Genomic DNA, 20534 nt, shown 5'->3' on the forward strand with positions numbered 1-20534 from the left:
CGGCCCTAAGCTCCCGCCGTCGCGCTACCCGCGCCGCCCGGCAGGGGTCCTTTTCCTCCCCGCCCGGCACCACCCGCGCCCGGCGCCGTGCTTGCCGGGAGCTGTAGTCCGACGAGCTGCACGGCGCCCAGCGCGGCGGGTCTCAAGAACTCCCGCTCCCAGCATCCCGCGGGGCACCGGTCCGGCCATGCCTTTTGAATGATTTCACTGCGCTCGGCGCTTGCGGCGAGTGCGGCGGCAGCGGACGGGATCCTGGGAGGATCCGCGGCGAGAGCAGCGCGCGCTTGGCCCGTCGATGGCGGCCCGAGCGGGCCCTGCCGTGGCCGCCTGCGGGCCGTGCCGCTGTTAGGAGTGGCAGACGAGCTGCTCGTTCGCCCATCAGCCCCGGCGGCCCCTCTGGCGACATGTCGCTGGCCATGGAGGAGGAGGAGTACTCCCGGCTGGTGATGGAGTCGGAGCCCGAGTGGCTGCGGAACGAGATCAAGCGTCTCTTCCAGGAGCTGGGCGAGACCACCCGGGAGAAGATCCAGGCGGCGGAGTACGGGCTGGCAGTGCTAGAGGAGAAGCAGCAGCTGAAGCAGCAATACGAGGAGCTGGAGCTGGAGTACGAGACCATCCGCACCGAGATGGAGCAGCTGAAGGAGGTGAGGCGAGAGCGGCGGCAGGTGGGCGGCCTGGGCCCGAGCGCGGCTGTGGCGTGTGGAAGGGCGAAGGCAACGCGGAGCGGTGAGAGCGGGGCCGGTTTGGAGTCCGGGCGCGGCAGGTTGAGTGGCCCCCGGGCTGCTGTGAGGCGACCGGCGGGTTCCCAGGCTTCGGCCTGGCTCCGGCAGGACGGTTGGACCCTTCCCCGAAATGACAGCTCCGAGGCGCCTGGCTGCAGGCCGGCCCAGGAGAGGGAAGAGATGGAAAAAGGAGGCTTTTCTGTCCCGACCCCTGCTCCTGTGAAGGCGGTTGTGGGATGCAGGAGGGTAAACGCTTTTCTTTCCCGTCTCGTTCCGTTCCGCCTCGGGATCCGGTAGGTGGGCCGCCCTGGGGCTGCTGTAGGGCGAGGAGCCGGGCCGGGGTTGCCCCTCCCTGGGGCTGAGGCTGCCGCCACCGCGTCCCCGGGAGAAACCCAAGCAGGTGCGGGGGTCGAGGGCCGGGACCAGGGTGCGGTAGCGATGCTGTCATAGGCCTGCTTTTGTGTGGAAGGAGAAACCTTACGTTGATGTTAACCACTTCTTCAATGGGGATCACCACGAAAATAATACAGCAAGCTTCAGTTCACATAGCTTTGTTTTGGTGCAAGTCCTGCTGTTGGCATATTTTTTTTTTTTTTTGTATTTTAAGGGAAATTCCAGATTTAGTCTGTACTGGAGAGTAGAGTTTGTCGGTAGAAATGCCATATTAGGCAGTTGGCACATTAACTTTTTCTCGTGCAAGATCTCCTCTAGGTGCAGCATGTGGGAAAAGTGCTGTCCAGGGAACAGTCAGAGAATGCAGACTGGTGTTTTGCACTCCTTATGAGCTGATCCCGTCAGCCCACTGAAGAGCATGGCCCATGGAAACTTATCTGTGTATAGTTTTGTTTGGTTCAGTGATTTGGCATGGAGGCAAACCTTGTGCTGTTTTTCAGCTGATTTAGGCCTTGCCTTGATTGCAAAACATGTGACACAGCCTAAGAGGTGAATATAGATGGATTTGATGTGTACAAATTGTATCCAATGGGGCTTAGCTTTAGTTTATTCAGTTGGAAATGGATTTTAAGTAAAATCAGAATATAGTATTTCAAAGGAAAAGTAAATCCTTATAACAGACTGGTACAAAATCAGCTGAATTGGTGAATGCTCTCCCTTCCTGCATATTATGTATCTTTTTGGTCATGTAAATAAAGCCTTATTTTGTTTTTATTGTGTTAAACAAGCATAAGCAAGGAGGTTAATTACTTTGAATTACATGGCTATAAACTTTTTAACTAAATATGCAAGCTGAACTGATCTGCTGCTGTTCCTAAAGCCACTTGAGACCAGCACAATTACAGCAGCATACAGGAGCAGAAACTTGGAAGTCAAGGGCAGATGCAGCTGTAGAGTTGAGCTCAAGGGAGAGAAAAGTTAGTAAACCCACCTGGTAGGTGGGATGCGAAACATGGCAGGGAGAGGTGACAGGACTGGCCCAACCTCATTCAGCAAGGCAGTGCCTGACACGCCGGTGGCAGCCAGGATGCCTTGATCACAGGTAGTGCTTTAGTCACGGGGCTGTGCTATGTGTGTTTGGGCATTACATGTTTTGACTTGTGGATGGAAAAAAACTTGATGATACTGTCTTTTCATTCCTTTAGGTCTGTAACAATTGAGAAGCTTGTAAAAGAGATTAAAAAGAAAAAAAATAAAAAAGGCAGAATCAGCAATGATTCACTCCTTTTTGCTTTTAATATTTTGAAGGATTTGCTTTGTGTGTGCATGTCCTGCTCTAATTAAGTCAAAACCTGGGAGGCATACAATTCTGGGAACAGCTTGATGACTCTGATAGCCTACACAGGGAAAGAGCATTGCTCTTCTAGCTTTCTTGTGATGCTGGGCAGAAATCTGCTCTGCTGTAGATCTTGTAAACCTTTAGCAGGTGTATGAAGCATATGCTCAGAGCTGGAGTTTATCATCTTTGCTGTTTTATGCAACTTCTTGTTTTTCCCGCATTCAGCTAGAGGAGCGCTGCATCTAAGACTTACTACATGTCATGCTCCAACCCTAAAGGGACTCCAGCTTGGGTTACTTAAGTTGTTCTTGGGGAATGCGGGAGACTGATGTCAAACAAGAACAGGATGGCTTTCCATCTCTTGCTTCTTAACTGTGACTTCATGCAACGTTTTACGATATAGCCCTTTTAGTCTCTGTAGATCGTACTTCGTTCATCTATGTCGAGAGAACTAAGCAGCACAAGGCCATGTTAGGCAGGGTGTGGGGCAAGCACGCAGTGGTTTTCTGTCCTGCTAGGTATTGTAAATTTGGCTATGTTTTAATTTATTTAATATTGTGAAGCACTCCTGTATCATGGCCCTATTCATGCCATAGGTAAATGGGTTCCAAGCGTGGGAACTTTGTAATGCAATTTGTACAAAGCCTGTAGGCTTTTCTGCTACAGTCATCAGTTCTGGCCAAATTCTCCTCCCTGTCACCCAGTCCCCAATGTGGCAGAAACTCAGAGCCTTAACCTCCACTCTTGTATCCCTTTGGTGAGTGTGAATGGCATTGTCAGAGCTGTGCCCTATTTTGTAAAGATGTCTGTGTACTCAGTATTTGCAATCCAGGTTGTCCTGGTGAAAATGGGGAGCTGCTCTGTCCTTGCACTGCTGAGCCTCCACACCAACCCCTTTTTAACTGGGGTCAGGTCTTCTCTAAGTTTGTTCTTTTACTTGTATGTGTATTAACTTTATCTCATATATCTTTTAAGGTACTTCCTGCTGCATCTGTTCTGTCATTTTATTTGACAGAACAAAACTGAAATACAAACTTGCCTTCCAGATAGACTTATTATTTGCAGTAGCACCTTTGCTTTTGTAAAAGGGAATTAATTTCAAACTGTACTAAAGATTATGATAAATGTTTTCCCTAGTTCAGAGAAATAAGATACTGGTTTTCCTGTAGTGAAATACTACATTGTGTTGTGAACATACAATTTTATTCATTTTTTTACTCCTCTAGGTGATGAAGTAACTTGTTTTGTTTTTTTTTCTGTAGGCTTTGTTTCAGCTGATAAGTCATCCTGCCAAGCCTTTGTGATAGTACTAATTGTATCAATGACAGGGCTGACTACCTGCCTAGGCTGGGACATTTTTCTTACGTGGATGATACACACGATCACACCTTTGTGCACTCCAGCTCACAAAAGTGATGGTCTGAGGATTCAGTTATTACTTTCCTGGTGATTTATGGGGGAATGTGGCATGGAAGGTTTGTTTGAAAAAGAGGTTATCTGCTTCACTCAGTACTTCAGAGTTGTTTTGAGATGTCAGATTTATAACCAACTACTAGCTCAGTTACAAAACAGGCAGCTGTCCGAAGCTTTTTTCCAGTTAAGTAGTTATGTTGTATTGGTGGTGGTAGAATTGTGTTTAAACCCTTGGAAAACATGGTTGTTACGATTAATTATTTCTGTAATAATGCAAAAACTCCTGGGTGGACTGTGTCTATCCTTAAAGTCTAAAAGCGCATGTCAGTATGTCACAGTTAGTGTAATGTACATGGTTTGTGGTTTTTGAGGGGGGAACAAACTTACAGGAACACTGGCAATGATCTCCACAAGGCTCTTCATTTCTTTGTATGGTAAGAGCGGCCCTTGTTTCTGTTTTTTGCCTTTAAGAATCATGTATTGACTTTAATGCCCTTTTATGACTTCTCTGTAGATGATTCCTGGGTAAACTTGCAAGTTGACTTTGAAAGAAACATTCAGATAACACCTTGCTGCTTCATTTCCCATGAAACCCAAGTGGGACATATGATGCAGCTGAGGTGGTGTCCCGGGCTGTGATATTTGTACTGTTTGAGTTTATATTGAGGTGGAGTGTACAGGATCTGTGACCGCTGACTGAAGTTTTGCTTTGCATAATTGACTTATGTACTAGTTAATTTGGTATGTTATATTTCATCCAGGCTGATTTCACCTTTCATTATGTTACACATTATTAACATAATATTTAACAATGCATTTTCAGAAGGGAAGGAGAAATCATTCCCTTTCCTGTCTATTTTGTGTAGTGCTATGTACCTTGTAGACAGACATTGTAAACTGCTTGCTGAAGTAGTGGGGATTTTCCCCACTGAATTTATCGAAGCATTTTGCCAGTTTGTACTGCTGTGCTCATTTTGTGTGTAAGAACATGCGGGCAAGGAGGGAAGAAATGGCTAGGCTAAAGTTACCTAAGAAACCCATGACAGACTGGGATTAGACCCTCTGTGCTCACAAATCAATGCTGGATTGATCAAGTCTCTCTGTTTAATCATGGCAAATAATAATGTTCAATTGCAATACCTCTAAGGCCTTAGGTACAGCTCTGCAGCCTCTTCCTAATAAATATTCAGGTTGATTCCTGCTGAAAGGAAAGGACATTAATGTCATTTGAGATTACCTCTAACTCTGCAGCTCTGTTAAAATCAAAGGGTTTAATGCATAAAATAAATGTTTCTTTAAATAGACCAGTTTAGGTGAAATTTAATTCTGGTTATACAGATGTAAATCTAGAGTGAGAAAAGTACAATTGCAAATTGAGTTTAGGAAACTGGTACCAGTTTTGTGCATACTAATAGAAAATGGTTACACTTTTGTGAATCTGTCTTGGGGACTTAATGGTGGTTGTTACTTGGACTTCAACACCTGCCACACTTGAAACATTAGAACACAATTGCTGCAAGTCTCTTCTGTCAAATCAGACTGAAAACTGGGTGGGGTAAGCAAAATATTCCTGAGTAAATTAAACCTCTTATATTTTGATAAATCACGGTTGCTTTATATGAAGAATAGAGGCACCCCTGATATTAATCTGATGTTTGCAGTGATATAGTCATTTAGTACTGTGTTTTGGAAAAGCTACTTTTCTCACATATCCTTATTTAGGCAAAAAACAAAATGTGAAAAATTAAATGATCCAGTTCTTCCTGGTGTACTAGAAATAGTAACCTGCAATGCTTCATGTTACTAAATTATTTTTCTTTCCAGTGTTCTTTGAACTGCCTTTCATAAAAATAATTAATTATATTCTTGAAGTGATTATTTCACATTATTTTATGAAATTGCTGGATGTTCTTCTTGGTCTTTTTCTGATAAAATTAACTGTACCTTATGTATTAGAACATCCATAAATATTTGGGTGAATAGTAAGGACCTTCAGGTGGAATTACGTAAAAACCCCTCATGTTTCTGCAGAATTGGCTTTCCCTGAATTGCTGTAGTCTCAGTTGAGAGCTGGGTCTTGGGGAGAAGTCATGTTTTACTTTTGGTTTGTGGTGTTTGTCTGTGTCTTGGCCCAAAAGGAGAGCTGTCCCTGACTTCCAGCGAACATTAGATAATTTGTTTCTAAGTTTCTACATTTAACTGGAGGTTTCAATGTTTGGCAGCAGTAGTGCAGTTTGCTGCCTATTTTTTCCCTGGAAGTGTGGCAGCACTGAGTGTTTGCTGGTGTGTGGAGTGGATATAGTAAAACTACACTGCGGAACCGAGCCAGATTTTAATTTTATTTATTTATTTATTTATTTTTAAATACGTGTGTGTGGTTTTTTTGTTTGTTTGGTTTTTTGTTTGTTTGTTTTGTTGTTTTGTTTGGGTTTTTTTGTTTGGTTTTTTTTGTTTGTTTGTTTTTGTTTTGTTTGGGTTTTTGTTTTCCCTTGAATTAGGTCAGTACCCCAGTTTGTGTCACAGGCGTGTTGTACGTGGTTGCGCAGGTACCACCTCACCTACAGTGTGTTAAAGCAGCAGCAAGCAAGGAATAAGAGGAGCATCTTCAGCTAGTCTTTCTGCTGAGCTTGGCAGCGAAGCTGTTGCCTGAGCAGCACAGACAGCACTTGCACAGGGAGTGGGGTCCGTCTGGCCTGGCTGCTGGGAATTAGCAGTCCTGGGAATGCTGCAGTGGTAACGTTATTGTCAGGCTGGTGGCTTTGATTGAGGTCTGTCCTGGGATGTAGTCTCTCTTGCAGCATTTCTTGTGTTTACACAAATAAATTATTCATTAGAGCCTTGCATTTGACATTCTTCAATGTGCAGTCCCAGATGAGGGTACTTGGGAGCTGAGGCTTGCAGGTGGGATGGTGCGTGTTCAGAGAACAGGGACAGACCATCTTCACCATAAGAAACGCTAGACCAAATGCTGCGTGCTGGTGGCTTCTCTGCACAGGTGCTGGAGGGGAAGATTCCTTCCAAGCAATGTTGCTGAGGGCTGGAGTGAACTCAGAGGACTTCACAGTGGGGGTCATCTTTGTGTTCCCACACCTCTGAATTGGAAGTTTGTGCAGCCCCTGATGTGACAGTTTTCCTGCCTGGAAACTAAAAGTCTCAAACCTATAGTCACTGGTGTTTTGTCACATGGCCTGTTGCGGTTTCCTCATTTCAAACCTTGGTTCACCCATTCAAAATCTATGGGGAAATGCTTGCTAGTTTCAGGGGTATTAATACCCAATTTACCTATTTGAATTAGGACCATATTTCTTCTAGTCTGCAAGAGAATTCTAATGATTCGGAAAATTGCCTGATTTTACTAGGAAGGGGGCAGGAGGGTGGGACCAGCAGCTCTCAAGTCTATGCACTGCCCTCAGACTTAGTAGGTTCACCATTTCCTCTTTCACTATGGTATGTGAGCTTGTGACTAATCTGTAGCAGCTTTGGGCTGTAAGATGACTTCCAGAGGGTGATGCATACTCCAGGCATTCATTTGCTTTCATTCTCTGCTTTGGGCAGACTGCAGAGAATTGTTTGTTCAGATTTGGTAACCTAGCAACAGAGGAATATAGTGTGGGTTTGAAATATGATCTACAAAACCTCAGCAAAGGGAAATGACATAGATCAACTTTGCCATCCAAATGAATGGAGGAGCCTCCATTTCAGAGAAGAGCTGAAGTTCTAGATATTATAGCTGCAAACTGTGGTTTTTTTTCTTAGTTTCCCCATTCTCCAGCTCCTCTTCCTTTTTTCTACCTCCCGCTTTCCCCCCTCTCCTGTCTTCTCAGCTATTTTCACTAATCTGGCTGAAATACATACCAGGCAGCAGATGTCAGGTTCACCTCACTTTGGAGTGGGGACTTGCCTAAGGAGTTTGCTAAAAGGTGTGGTCTGTCTTGCCCGCAGACAGACGGGTTTGCCACTCGGACTCTGGGCAGGCAGAGACATAGTGCTCACTTTGAATGTTTGGCCCCAGCATAGTTGAAGCTCAGTGTGGGAATGGTTATGGATTCTCTGCAATCCTGTGTCCATGTTCGGGAAGCAGCTGTGCCATATGAGGACCTATACAGCTCTCGCTGAAACAAGTGGTGTGTCTGGTGGGGTGCTGGGTTGTGCTGGATGGTCCTGACTCTTCAGCAGTCCTTGGTCTCCTTAAATTTTTTTTTTTTTTTCATGCCTCAGTTGTTGCCGATGTGCAGTGTGGAGCTTGGCAAGCTCCCAGCATGGTGCAGAGTGCTGTGCTGTAGGCAGCGACACAGTATTTAGTAAGTTCATTAGGAAGTCCTTCTGCATGTTCGGTGTCAGTGCTGCGTGGAACTGGGCCTGTAGTTCAGCTCTGGGTCCAAGGCAGAGAAATATACTGACGTAATACCGTAACTGGCATCTAACCTGCGCAAGCCAAACAAAATTCATTGCTTCCTATGCACGGAGAGTTTGTTACCTCTGATTTTAGTCTCCACAGTCAGAATCCACTGTATTTTCTGATGATGAAGGATGATGTTCGTTTGGAGCTTGTTCTGTTGTATGAATGGGTAACAGTAAACCAGAAGGGATTTTCTTGCATCTTTCTGCACAAGGCTGTGCGTGTTTTGAGGTAGAAATTTGGTTGTGGTACCCAGAGTGGCTGAGTAGCATGATGTATTAAGTGTAGTCCACTCAGCCCTCTAGCTCTTGGAAGCTGTGGGTGAAACTTCTCAACAATGTGATATTAGGAAGGAAATGGAAAGAATGCATTTTCAAGCAGTCAGTATATAATTATTTAGTGGTTTTCTATGATGTCATTTGGAGAGAGCATTTGGCCTTTGAAATAGAAATTGGCTACTTTTGGATGACTGTGACTGTCCACAACAGGTCACGAGCAGTAACAAGCGTGTCATATAGCGTGTGCCCTCAGGTTTGGTACGTACTATCAAACGAAGGAAGGTCATCTTGCCAAAACATACTTCCCTAATAAATTTAGGTCTCCGATTCAGCAGAAATCATTCGGCAGTGGTCCTGATTTAAATTTTTCTCTGGCTCAGTTTAATACAGTAGCTTTTAAAGACTTGTATCCATGTGAGTAAAGGCATCTGTCTAACTTGTATCCATGTGAGTAAAGGCTTCTGTCTAACTTGTATCTTGGTTCACTGTGTTCAACAGCTGTGCAGAGCAATTCCGCTTGGCTCCCTTTTGGAGATGCTTTCAGAAAGTATATGATTTTAACCAAGAAACAGTTAGCCAGCTTCATATGAAAGTTTGTTGTTGCAGACAGATAAGTCAAGTCTGTCAGTGGTGGATAGCTGATGGTGGTCTTACACCAGATTTGCTTGCTAATAGCTTGGTGTTTGTCTTCTCTTGCTCACGATGGTATATCGGGACAAGCGTGCTAGGTGCTGTGATGGTGGGCGGCAGAGATGGGATGTTCTCTGGGAAGGTGCCACACAGCAGCACAAAGCTGACTTATAAACTTATGAGAGATTGTATGTTTTGAGTGAGAGTGAGATTCACGTTGCAGTGGTTGGCATGGATGAAGAGGGTTCCGGATGTGCTGATGAGGAGCATCTGCTGGTAGGAGGGCCCATATGGATACGCTAGACGCTTCTGATTCTTGGTGCAGTTTATGGAGTTGAGTATAACATCTGCTTCCACCTGAAGCTCTATCAGGTTGCATTTCAGACACATTTGGCTCAGACACAAAATGCAAAACATAAGACATTTTTGCAAGTTTCTTCTTTTAGGAGTTATTAAAACTTCCTTTTTTTGCATGTATGTTCTCTACTAATAGAGTCCAATTCAGGAAGCTACTTAAAGGTGGGCTGAAGCCAAAATATCCGAACTATTGCCTGGGAAACAAGACCACTTGCATTTAATAGCTAAATTAGAACATTGTTTGGGGAGTAGGATTGTTTTAAAACATTTTCCCGCCCCCCAACTGGATACAACAAAGTCTTGTTCTAAGATCGTTCAGTAATCGTAGAAATATTTTAAGACCAGATTTGAGTCACTTGGAACAAGTCAAGCTGTGGAATTGTTCAGCTCTAGCTTCTCCTGTTATTTGTGTTGCTATAGAGCAGCCCATAAAAACTAAAGACTGAGTCCTAGCACGTATGTGTATGAGCAACCACAGACACAATGTGCCATGTGTAACTTATTTTCTATTCTTTGTCCATATGTGGCCTTCATCTTGGGAGTCACTGAAATCCCAAATGGACAATGTCCTGAGCACGTGTTTAGTGGTGACCCTGCTTTAAGTAGGAAGGTTAAATGTAAAGAGTAAATGACCTCCAGAGCCCCCTTCCAGTCTTCACTGTCAACAATTCTACAATTCTGTTACTTTGTTGCTTACATATGTATGTTTTTTACACACTGTGCTTCAAAATATGCACCACAGTTTAAATTCTAAAGTTTGAACTAATTTTTATTGTTCACTCCCTCCAGCTTTATTCAGTCAGAGTACACACTGAAGGACTGAGTAGCTGGAACTACATTTTACCAAGTGTGGCATGTGAGATATATTAGTTGTTTGTCTGGGCTTCAGGAGGGCTGAAGGAATGCTGACTACTGTGACACTTGCAGTATTGCCCCTTAGGAAAGGAATGCAGAGAAGAGTTAATCGTCTGTCATTGTCAGGCATTTCACAGGCTTTTTGTTTTCTTCCTGCATGTAGGCTTTTGCAGTGATCCTACTAATCACGATCATCACGTTGTTTGCCAATTTTGAAGCCCTCCTCTCACTCCTGCATGTATTCTGCATCATTCACTTCTCTATACTTGTAAACTGTTAATGTAACTCCTTAAACAATGTGAGCGAATTGTGGTTACCTTTAACTTCTGTGGGGTTCTGGGATGGGAAAAATCCTGTATTCCAGGATTAATTTTCACTCATGTGAGCCGTTACGCTTTCCTGTCCTCCTGGATTTACAGTGGAGGTAAGTGCAGTAGTGAATTGGGTGGAAACTATAGCTAGGAGTCTTCATGGTTTGCCTGAGGCTTAAGTACCTATCTTGTGACCTCTCCTTTCTGAAATCTGGGAGGGTTTCAGGAAGCAGAGAGGGCCTCTAAGGGCTGGGTTGTAGACTTTTTGTCAAGGCTGCTGGGATAGTGGACTTGAGCATTGTCTGTCCTGGAAGTCTGGAGGAAGACTTTCCCATTGAAGTACTCTGTTTTCCAGGCTCTCATGGAGAGGGAGAGTGCAGCTTTCCTGGCAGTGTCATGTTTCAGATAGCTCTTCCACCTGAGCACTTCAGCTCAGATGGAATAGATCAGCTTATTCTTATCCTCCCTGTAGGAGAGACAAGGAGAAGGCGACAAGGAGAAATGCCTACTCATTTCACTTGGGAAACAGGTTGAAACCAAGCAATAAGAGTACAGTAAAGGAACTTGGTGGGAGAGAGCTGCTAGTGTATGCAGGCGCACACACACATACCCACATACATATATAAAATAGCTACTCCACTGGTTTGTAGCTGGTTGTTGTAATGTAGCCTGTGTGGCCAAGTGCCCTGCAATATAAATGCCTTATTGGGACTGAAGCAAATGGACCCTTTTAATATGACACAAAGCCCGTTAACATTAAAATTGCTCTGATGTTCCCTTTGACCTCCCTATTGTTAGGGGTTTTGGTGAGCATAGTGAGGCATTCATTCCTTTCATTCTGTGCAGTGTGAGGGACTGCAGCTGGGGAACATCTTGGAATCTGTCTCATCCAGGGAGGCTTTTGGGGCTGGTGAAGTCCCTGTGAGGCATCTGTTTGCATTTAAGGTTCTTGGCTCTGGGAATTGTGAGAACTGGCCTCAAAGAGCATTTATCAGCCCTGTGGTCTGCTGCTCTCAATGGGGCTGTGTGTGCCCTTTTTCCTCACAACAGACCTAAAAGAGCATTAAAGCTGACACGATATTTCTATGTGTGCTTTATGAGAAATGTATTTTCTTGTTTTATTATCATTATTCTCTGTGGCAAGGGTCATCTCCATAGAAAGTGATTTGATGAAAATATTTTTCTTTCCCTGAGCTCCATTTGTTGCCTGGTACCATGCTGTGCTAGTCATGTGTTAGCTTTGTCTTACTGCACATAACATCAGGCTTTGTATGAAGAATGTGGCCCTAATCTTCAGTAGGCACTGCTATACGAGGGAACAGGACCTCCAGGAGATGTGGAGTTCACACAGATCCAAGTTTTGTTCCATTGCCTCTTAGTTCAATGAGGCTCTAAAGCTAGGTTTACTTCTAAAGAATTCCAGAGCTATCAGGAACAGCCCAGTACTTGGTGTCTGGGTACCCAGTAATGCTCTCCAGTGCTCAGTCTTTGAATTTTTAGCTCTTGAATTGTTTAACTCCTCTCCTTGTGTTTTAAGATCTGTCTTAATGCTGCCTTTGGAACTGGTGCTGCAGCAGAGTGTAGTTGCAGTGTTTTCCTGTTGGATTACAGATATTGTGTCTTGAAATTTCAGGTCTGTAGATAATGGGTACATGTCTATTTATCTTTATTTTTGCAGTGCAGAAGACTGCAGTAATAATGGAAAAGTTATGTTTGAGGAATTTGAATAACATCTGTGGGGATGGCTAGAGCTCTTCTTACTCAATTCTTTACTTTTTTTCTTTAACTTTGTGGTCTTCATGTGCATAAAACTAGTGTCTGTTTATAATGCAACAAATCAGCTTGCTGAAATTCAAGCTTTAAATATGAAATTAACTCCTGAAGAGACAGAGAAATCTTCCTTGTAGTCTCAAAAAGTAAAATTGGTCTGCTTCAGTGTCACTAAGTACAAGATGCAACTCTCAGTTCTATGTTGGGATCATCATTTTATTTTTAATTAATTGTGCTTTAGACATCAGTCCCACTGTATAGATGTACCCAGTGTTTCATTTGAGAATGGGCAGCAAGGGTAGCAGTGACAGTGAATGCAAAGAAGGGTAATAGTGTCCAAGGATGACTAAATGAACTAAAAGTCTCTTCTAAGGTGTTTTTGCGTGCAGTGCCAGGCTACTTGGTGTTAAACTTTCAAAACTTAAATGTTTAGGAAAGAATGCCCTGAGCAAATGACACAATTACTGGTCAGGTTTTCTTCCAGGGTAGGAGACAAATTTCAGCCTTAGGCAAAGAAACTGGAAGCAGTTAGGGTACAAAGAGGATGAGGCTTCCCATTCATATTTTAAGTGGGCAAGCCGCTAAAGGCTCATGTCTCTTCTTCCCACTCCTACTTCATCCTGCACTTGGTTTTGTTCCTCTTCCTTGTTTTTCTGTTGAATTCCATTGCAGTCGCTAATCATCCTGCTGCCACTGTTAGCCTGTGCCATTCTTATGACTGTTAGCTCTTATCCTTTCCCTTGGACACATGTCCTTTACCTCCTCCTTACAAGATTTGCTTTCCCCCTTGACACTAGTCCTTCTTCTGGGTCCTCATCTAATCAGTCTTCTTCTGACAGTTTTCTTCTCCAGCTCCCAGCCCCCTTGCCGCAGACTTCTTTATCCCCTCACTGGTAAACCGAGATGGCTCAGCCAGCTGGGCAGTGGCTTCGTCTTTCAGGCCTGCGGGTGTCAGAAATGCCAGGCACTGCTAGGCGAGGGCAAGAATTGGAGAGGAATGGGGTTAAACCTTGGTTTAAGGCTTTGTCTATGCATAAAAATTATTACTTTTCATTGAACTTTTAAAAATAAAGCTGTCTTGAGTTAAACTGCAGTAGGCTTTGGGATGTCCTATGCCAACCTAAACTTGGATTAATCCATCACAGATGTAAAACAGACATTACTGCTCCTGGAGAATTTGTTTGGACAAGAACTGCATTTTCCTGGGTGCCAATCTGGGAGAACATTTGGCTTTGCTCCAGATTAGGAGACATTTGTAACAGGCTACTGAGTGGCAATGAGCTACTGGGAACCCTTGTCAGGGATCTGGCAGCCTTCCACCTGAAGCACATCATGCATCTGCTTTACCGGAGTTCTTGGTGCCAGAAAAAACCAACAAAACCAGCAAAACTCTCTTGCCCTGTCACCAGAGAATGGCAGAGCTGTGGTCGGTGAGGATTTTCATCTGCTGAACAGGCCAGACTAATACCAGAAGGCAGAAAGTGGGCATATCCCCTCTACTGAATCTTTGCCCAAACCAGCTGGGTCCCACCGGACAGAGCTCGGGTTGGTGCTGGCAGCTGAGCCGGTCTGAAGGCTTTGGCTCTCAGTGCGCTGTGACAGCCCCACATGCCCTACCCAATCTGAAAATGCCAGTGAATGAGCGGTTTGTCTCTGCAACTGTGATGCAGCTGTGTGCCCCCTGCATTCCATCCCATCAGTCCTGTGGCCTTGAGCAGCTGGCTGGGGACAGCATGGGCTGGCTCTCTGCTGCTGACCTGGGAGCTGTCACTGACCGCTTGGAAGCTTTGCAGGATAAAGGCTTTTCATTGCTGCCAGTGTCTGCCAACTCCTATTGCAATTAAAGGGTAATCTTTTCTAAATGGTGCTAAATTAAGGCTTAATCCTTCCCTCATGCCACATAAGAGGATGAATCCCTGGTTTTCTGAAAACAGCTTATTGTTTGGGCCACTGTCCAACCGACACTTACAACAATGGTCTTGGTTGGTTTGTCTGTGGAGAGGACTCACACTTTTTGATCGGTCTGTCTGTCGATCCAACATCTATATGATGTGTATGGAGAAGTAGAGGAGTTATTTACCACTTCCTTGTATGTCTCATACGATATGAAACTTGGGAGAAGGTTTCCTGTTGCTGAAGTTCTTACTCTGGATGCTGTGGTGATGGGAGATGACCTTGCCTTTGACTCTGTGTGCTGGGTCTGTGCTGTTGGCTGTCCACTCACTAGCCACCAGCCATGCACCGTGTGTTGCCTCAAGGCAAACAGTCCTGGCAGTATGGGTTGGTTTATTTTAATCAAGGCAGCTGTGTGCATAAAGCTGTAGTTTAAATTACTGTTACATAAGGCTAGTGCCACAACATAAATCAATGATGGGGGTGAGGGGAGGGTAATTTTTCACAGCTCTTGGAATTGCTGATCTGGATTAATAACAAATTTCGCCTTTGGGGACAGGAGGAGACTGCCTTTTGAGCGGTTAAAGCCCTTGTTAAGACCAGGCTTTTATGCCTCTTCTTGGGGAAACTACTGTGTCTGTAGAGCAGGATGCTGCCAAAATGTTTATTTGCTCATAAATATGTGGATTTGTTTAAAGAAAATGCAGTCAAATAGGAGGGAGGGAGGAAGCAGTAATGAGGACACAAGTTTGTGGGCAGCTCATCAGTGAAACATATCCAGAAGCTTGCTTTGATTTCCTGTTTTTACACAAGTGCCTTGAGGGGAAAAAAGTATTCTGGAGAATTTCAGTGGGATAATTCTAGCAATAGGACCGGAAATATACTGTTACATAAAATCCTCTTAAAATCCTTATTGTGTAAGCCTTTTTTTTTTCCGTCCTATTCACTTGTGATTCTATATAGCAGTGTCTGTAGCACTACTGCAAAGGTCGGACCTGGCGTGAGCTTTCTTGATCTGTCTGATGCCCAGGAGTAGATGGCTCCTGAATAGTCTGGTCCTCACCCAAGTGCAAGAGTGAGTGGTTCTGCTGGATGCTGGCAGAGGGGTTCATACGTATCCCCTCCTCAGGTGCGTGATCTTGAGCAACTGAACCTTCATAGAGGTGTTTAAATTATTACTAGAGGCAACAAAACCTGCATTATGTTTCTACTGAACATGAGGTCTGAACTTAAGTTGTGTTTATTTGTTTTAAGATGCATTTTCAGTCAGCAACCACATGAAGGGCCGCTGGCTGGAGGATGGTGACAAACATGAATGAATCTGTGACAGACATTCCCCAGCTAAGAAAAAAAAACGTAGGCAAAACAGAAGAGGTACCTGACCAGCTGTTCTGGTGACAAGTAGCCTTTGAATTAATCCTTGGAACAGTTAAAGAGTGATGGTCCCTTACATGTCTAAAATCCAAAATATAGTTTCCTGTATGCGTTTTTTTAAAAGACAATGACATTGATTTCTTTTCAATGGATCTGGCAGTGAGAGCACTGCTCAGGAATGTAAACATCTTCCTGCTGCTCAGCTCTGCTTTGCTGCAGTGTCCTGCCCTGCTGAAATCAGGGGTATGATGAATTTATGAGCACAAAATAAAATCAGATGCGTTACTTGGAAGAAAAATGCTTCCTTTTTATTTTTAAATGATACTTTATTGTCTCTTCATTAGTACTCCTTATAAAAAGAGAGTATGAACTTAGCCCCTACCTCTGTGTATGCAGTTCCGTCTTGTGGTGTAACAATTTGGGATCTGCTATTTGTGGTCAGGATTTTGTGTTTCTCGTGATGGCTGTATTTATTGCCTACCGTACAAACCACATAGTTCTGCGCTCCTGTACGCGGGGTGTGAAATCATATGGGACCTGCATCAGTAGCACTTAATTTCTGGATTTGCAGTTGGAAGCAAATAACCATGGAGATTCTTGTCTCCTGAAATGATGAAGAACATGTAATTATTTTTAAATTTGTCTGGAGGGGGGAGAAAATCAGTTCCCTATTTGCACCTACAGTGTCTCAATAGGATTAGTTGAAAATTAATTCTTAAATGAAATGCAAGATTTATTTATGGTTTGACTTAGCTGTGTAAAACTATTTTAGGAGCTCTGTGATCTGCTTTCAAAATCTCCAAAATTCACAGACTTGATTTGTTGCCTTTTAATTCTGAATGTCCAAGGCCTTAGGATAAAATAACAATGTAGATTATTCAAGTTTCTTGTCTTTGACAGTCTTGAACAGATTTCCTGTCTAATGGTTTTGGCAGTTTCTCACTATGTGTGAATCCATCATGCTGTTTCAAGTCTTTGTTGTTTCTCACTGGATCCTCTGAAGCACTATTGTCATTTCAGGTTTCAGACCTTGGATTCCCAAGACATAGCTTTTTCAAGACATCCTTTGGAACTTGTAATGATCCATATTTTTGTTAATTTCTAACTGTAGTTAACTGCTCTTTGTGTGATTAATGTTTGCTGAGAAATTTTCTGAAGAGTTTGGTAATTACATCTTTTATATGTTGAGTCCTGTGAGTTTTGATGCATCTTTTAACTTCAAAGATTTTTTTAAATGCTCTTCTCTGACAAGGGACTTTACAGTTCAGCCAATAATTTAAAAAACTACACAACTTCTATTTGCAGTCTTCTAATTAACAAAAAAAGACCACCCTTTGGCACATCCAATAATAATCAGGCTCTTGTCCTGTTATTATTCAGTAATTTATTTTAACCAATTCTGCTGTCTTTTCAGTAACCAGCAATTGCATTCGATTAATTTGAAATCTGAGGACAGCTTTTTCTTGACCCTTTGCTGTTGCCTGCTTGCTGCTGCATCTTTGGCAAGAATAGAACATTTTGGGCTCTATTTGAGTGTTTTCTGAAGCCCCATTTTGATTTTTGGTGGGGATTTTTAAAATTTTTATTTTTTATGATCGTTTCTGTCAAAGTTTTCTGAAGTCAGGAGCAAGCTGTGTTCCCCAGTTATCTTTGAGTTTCTCAGATTACATCTAATTTAGAGAATTCCCAAGTTTATCTTGGTTTCAGACATTGTGTCTTGCTGAGGTAAGGTCTCCTGTTGCAGTTAGCAGCTCTGTCTTGCAAGCAGTGAGACTCATTGACTTCCCGTGGTACCATCAGGCCTGAATTTTGGTGACTGTGGATTTGCTCATAAGGTAGAAAACAAAACTGAACTTAAATCATGAAAAGTATTTGAATGTTTGGAGAGAAGAGGCACTTGCTTTGCAGCTGATAAGTGTCACGGTGATGTAGGACCTCTCAGATGGCCACAGAGCAGTCGCACATCCCAGGATAACCTGCAGTCTCTTTAGGTGTGCTGGATGCTGCTAGAATGGGCTTGAACAAAGGGGCAGGATCTACAACATCTTCAGCACGTATGTGACGGTGTGCGGGTATCTCTGCTGTGCTGTGTTTTAGCCGGAACTCTTGCTCTTGCCAGCAAGGACAGTGCCTGTTATTGCTGCGTTTTCACAGGCATTCTGCTTCAAAATGAGCAGTGACTGCTGTAATCCTGACAGGGCTCTGTAAAAATAGCTGCCAGTGTGCTTGTGCTGTCATGTGCTGTGAGGGGCCTTCTCCCTTCCTGTGCAGTGCTGCTGGGACCACGCCAGAGATGGGGCCCTGAGGGAAGCCTCTGCTTCCTGTTTGCCAGTGTTTAAGTCATGCACCAGGGCTTCACTTCCTCCTGTATTTTGTAGCTCTCTTTCCTAATCCTCTCCTCTCCTTGACTCCAGAAAGCGTCTCATGGAGTTGAGCAGAGATGCGCTTGTCCTCCCTTTTTGAAGCAATGGTAAAACCCTGTCCTTGAATTGTTTCTGATAGCAGCACCACTGGCAGACAGACGTGTCAGGGCACTGGGCAGTACCTCGCCAGCCACATTGAGTATTGATTGAGCTGTGCTCTCCAGATTACCTGGTGCACACCAGTGACTTGGCCAGGTGGCTGTTGCAGCTGGCAGTTGCTCTCTACAGAGTGCTTGTAGAAATTGCATTACGAGAAGAACGCTGGGTTTTGTCCCTCTCCCTTCTTGCTTTTTAACCTGAACCTTAAAACAGAGGCTCAAATATGTCTAATGTTTATTTTTTAAGCAATACACGACCATGATGGGCAATGGTAAGTGAGCATGCTATAGTTCAATGTGAAGCCTGGATGTAGGCTACAAGCAGAACACATCAGAGAGAATTGGGAAACTCTGGAGTTTGTTGTAAATACTGTGCTAGTAGGACACAAAAGATTATGCAGTTTTATTTAGGTTAAACTCTCTTGGCCTTTGCTTGGGTTCTAGGGGGGAAATAAATTTGTTATTCAGGTATTATGAGTTCTTAATGAAAGGGCAACTAGATAACAAGAAAATGTCTGCTTTTGCCATGCAGAACTAGCTACCAATGGTACATTTGGTGAAATGCCGCGTGCATGTGTGAGAAAGAAAGCGTGACTACTTGTTTTGGTTTTTATAAAGCTCTTTGTGTAAAGGTACATGAACAACAGAGCTCACATGAGCACAGGTAACTTTGACATATGCAGGAAGTGATTCCACACTTAGCATTAGTCTCCTTTAATACTTTGGTGATTAAAAATCTGCTCAGGTATTTTAAATAATTAGTCTGAGATTTAAAAAAATAATTTTAATTTTCCCCAAAGTGCCTCATGTCCTGGTTCATTCTGGTACCAACAACTAGTAGGTATTTATAGGTACTGGGCTGTGTTTATGCAGCCATATTTCTGACTCCTTGTAGAGCAGGGTTTGTTCCTAGGAACCTCTCTTATTGTCACACCAGGGGAAGCCACTATGCTGGTAAACAAGCAGCAGTGTAATAAGCTGTACATTACATGTTTTGCAGGATGCAGTCTACTTCCTTGTTTTATTTCTAGAGTGGGTGTGCCTTCACACCAGGAAAGCATTGTTCTTAGGAGGAGTCCTCATGCAGTGAGATGCTAATGCTATTAGCTATTGCATTAAAAAAAAAAAAAAAAAAAAATTACTTGAATATCACTGGAGGATTTCTTGCTTACTGTTATCCATACAGATAAAACGTCCTTGGTTGGGGAGCAGAGCCAATGAAGAGGATGGAAAGCATTTTCTGTCACCACTCTGTGTGTGTATGTGTTTGGTTACCAATAATTAGAGAGTGAGTGGAAGCTGTCTTCTCATCTCTAACCTCTCAATCTTGCTCCCAGTTAAAACAATTATCTTCTCCTAATTTCAAGGGCTGGGTTGGGACCAATGAGGTGAGAGAGAGGTCAAACTTAATTTTTTGGACTGGCTGCTGAACCAGGGAGCATTTCTTTTGGTGCCAACTTAGACTCTTGGTTGACCTTGTAGAAGCCTGCGCTTAAACACCGGTTGCTTTAAGTGGATTGTGCTCATATGTAATAAGTAATCTTTCTTGTGTGGGAACAAGGATGTTATATCTTATGCTTTATTTTTATGTTCCTTTTCTAGAAAAGTTGTTCATAATATTGCCGCAACTTTTCTCAGTTCTGGAGTTAATCACGTTGAGGCGCGCTTGGCAAGCTTTTACTGCCGTAGATGGGCAGCCTGATACTCCAAATTTCTGCAGTGTCACTTTGTTTCCTTACGGTGTATTACTTAACAGGCACTTAAGGGTAAGTCAGCTGTGCTATAGGGTTGTGGTGCACTGACACTCTGGAAGGTATAATCCTTCTCCAACTCACACCACAACATTTTATGGAAGGCAGTCCAGAAAAATTTTGTGTGTTAACTGAGCTTTCTCCAAAGAAAGTGTGAACCATTATTTTAACAAAATGAAAGCCAGATCAAGGATTGGTCTCTGTCCTGGATTATGCACAAGTCTTTACTGCTGCATGACCTTTTGGAAGATGCTTGATGTCAGTATGGAGTGGGCTGATGTGGTGGGAAGTGATGTAATGTTTTGAAAAGCCTCACAACTTCCCTGAAGGTACCAGACCTCCTGCGAGCTGTTGTTTGTGAATCTATGCCTGCTGCTTAGTCGAGGTTTGTGTTTGACCCCTGGGGATATTTGAGTGTGGGAGAAAGAGTCTACTCCCAGACTCATAGAAATGTGAGAGCTTTTGTGATGGTGAGGAACAGATGAGGAGCTGAGGTCTGTACTGGCATTCAAGTGGTGGCTGGCCGTA

The 20534-nt window shown here is 43.6% G+C and overlaps 1 protein-coding gene across 2 annotated transcripts in view; it reads left to right on the plus strand.

Moving 5' to 3' along the window:
* The first annotated feature begins 308 nt into the window (after window positions 1-308).
* Window positions 309-20534, plus strand: part of BICD2 (BICD cargo adaptor 2) — a 45472-nt gene continuing 25246 nt past the window's right edge. For both annotated transcript variants that reach the window (XM_040076195.1, XM_040076196.1), the window contains exon 1: window positions 309-644. In XM_040076195.1, coding sequence (XP_039932129.1) covers window positions 405-644 — 240 coding nt within the window. In that variant the 5' untranslated portion in view covers window positions 309-404. The remainder of the gene's footprint in view (window positions 645-20534) is intronic.

Source organism: Hirundo rustica, chromosome 12 (assembly GCF_015227805.2).
Source record: "Hirundo rustica isolate bHirRus1 chromosome 12, bHirRus1.pri.v3, whole genome shotgun sequence".
NCBI classification, from domain to species: domain Eukaryota; kingdom Metazoa; phylum Chordata; class Aves; order Passeriformes; family Hirundinidae; genus Hirundo; species Hirundo rustica.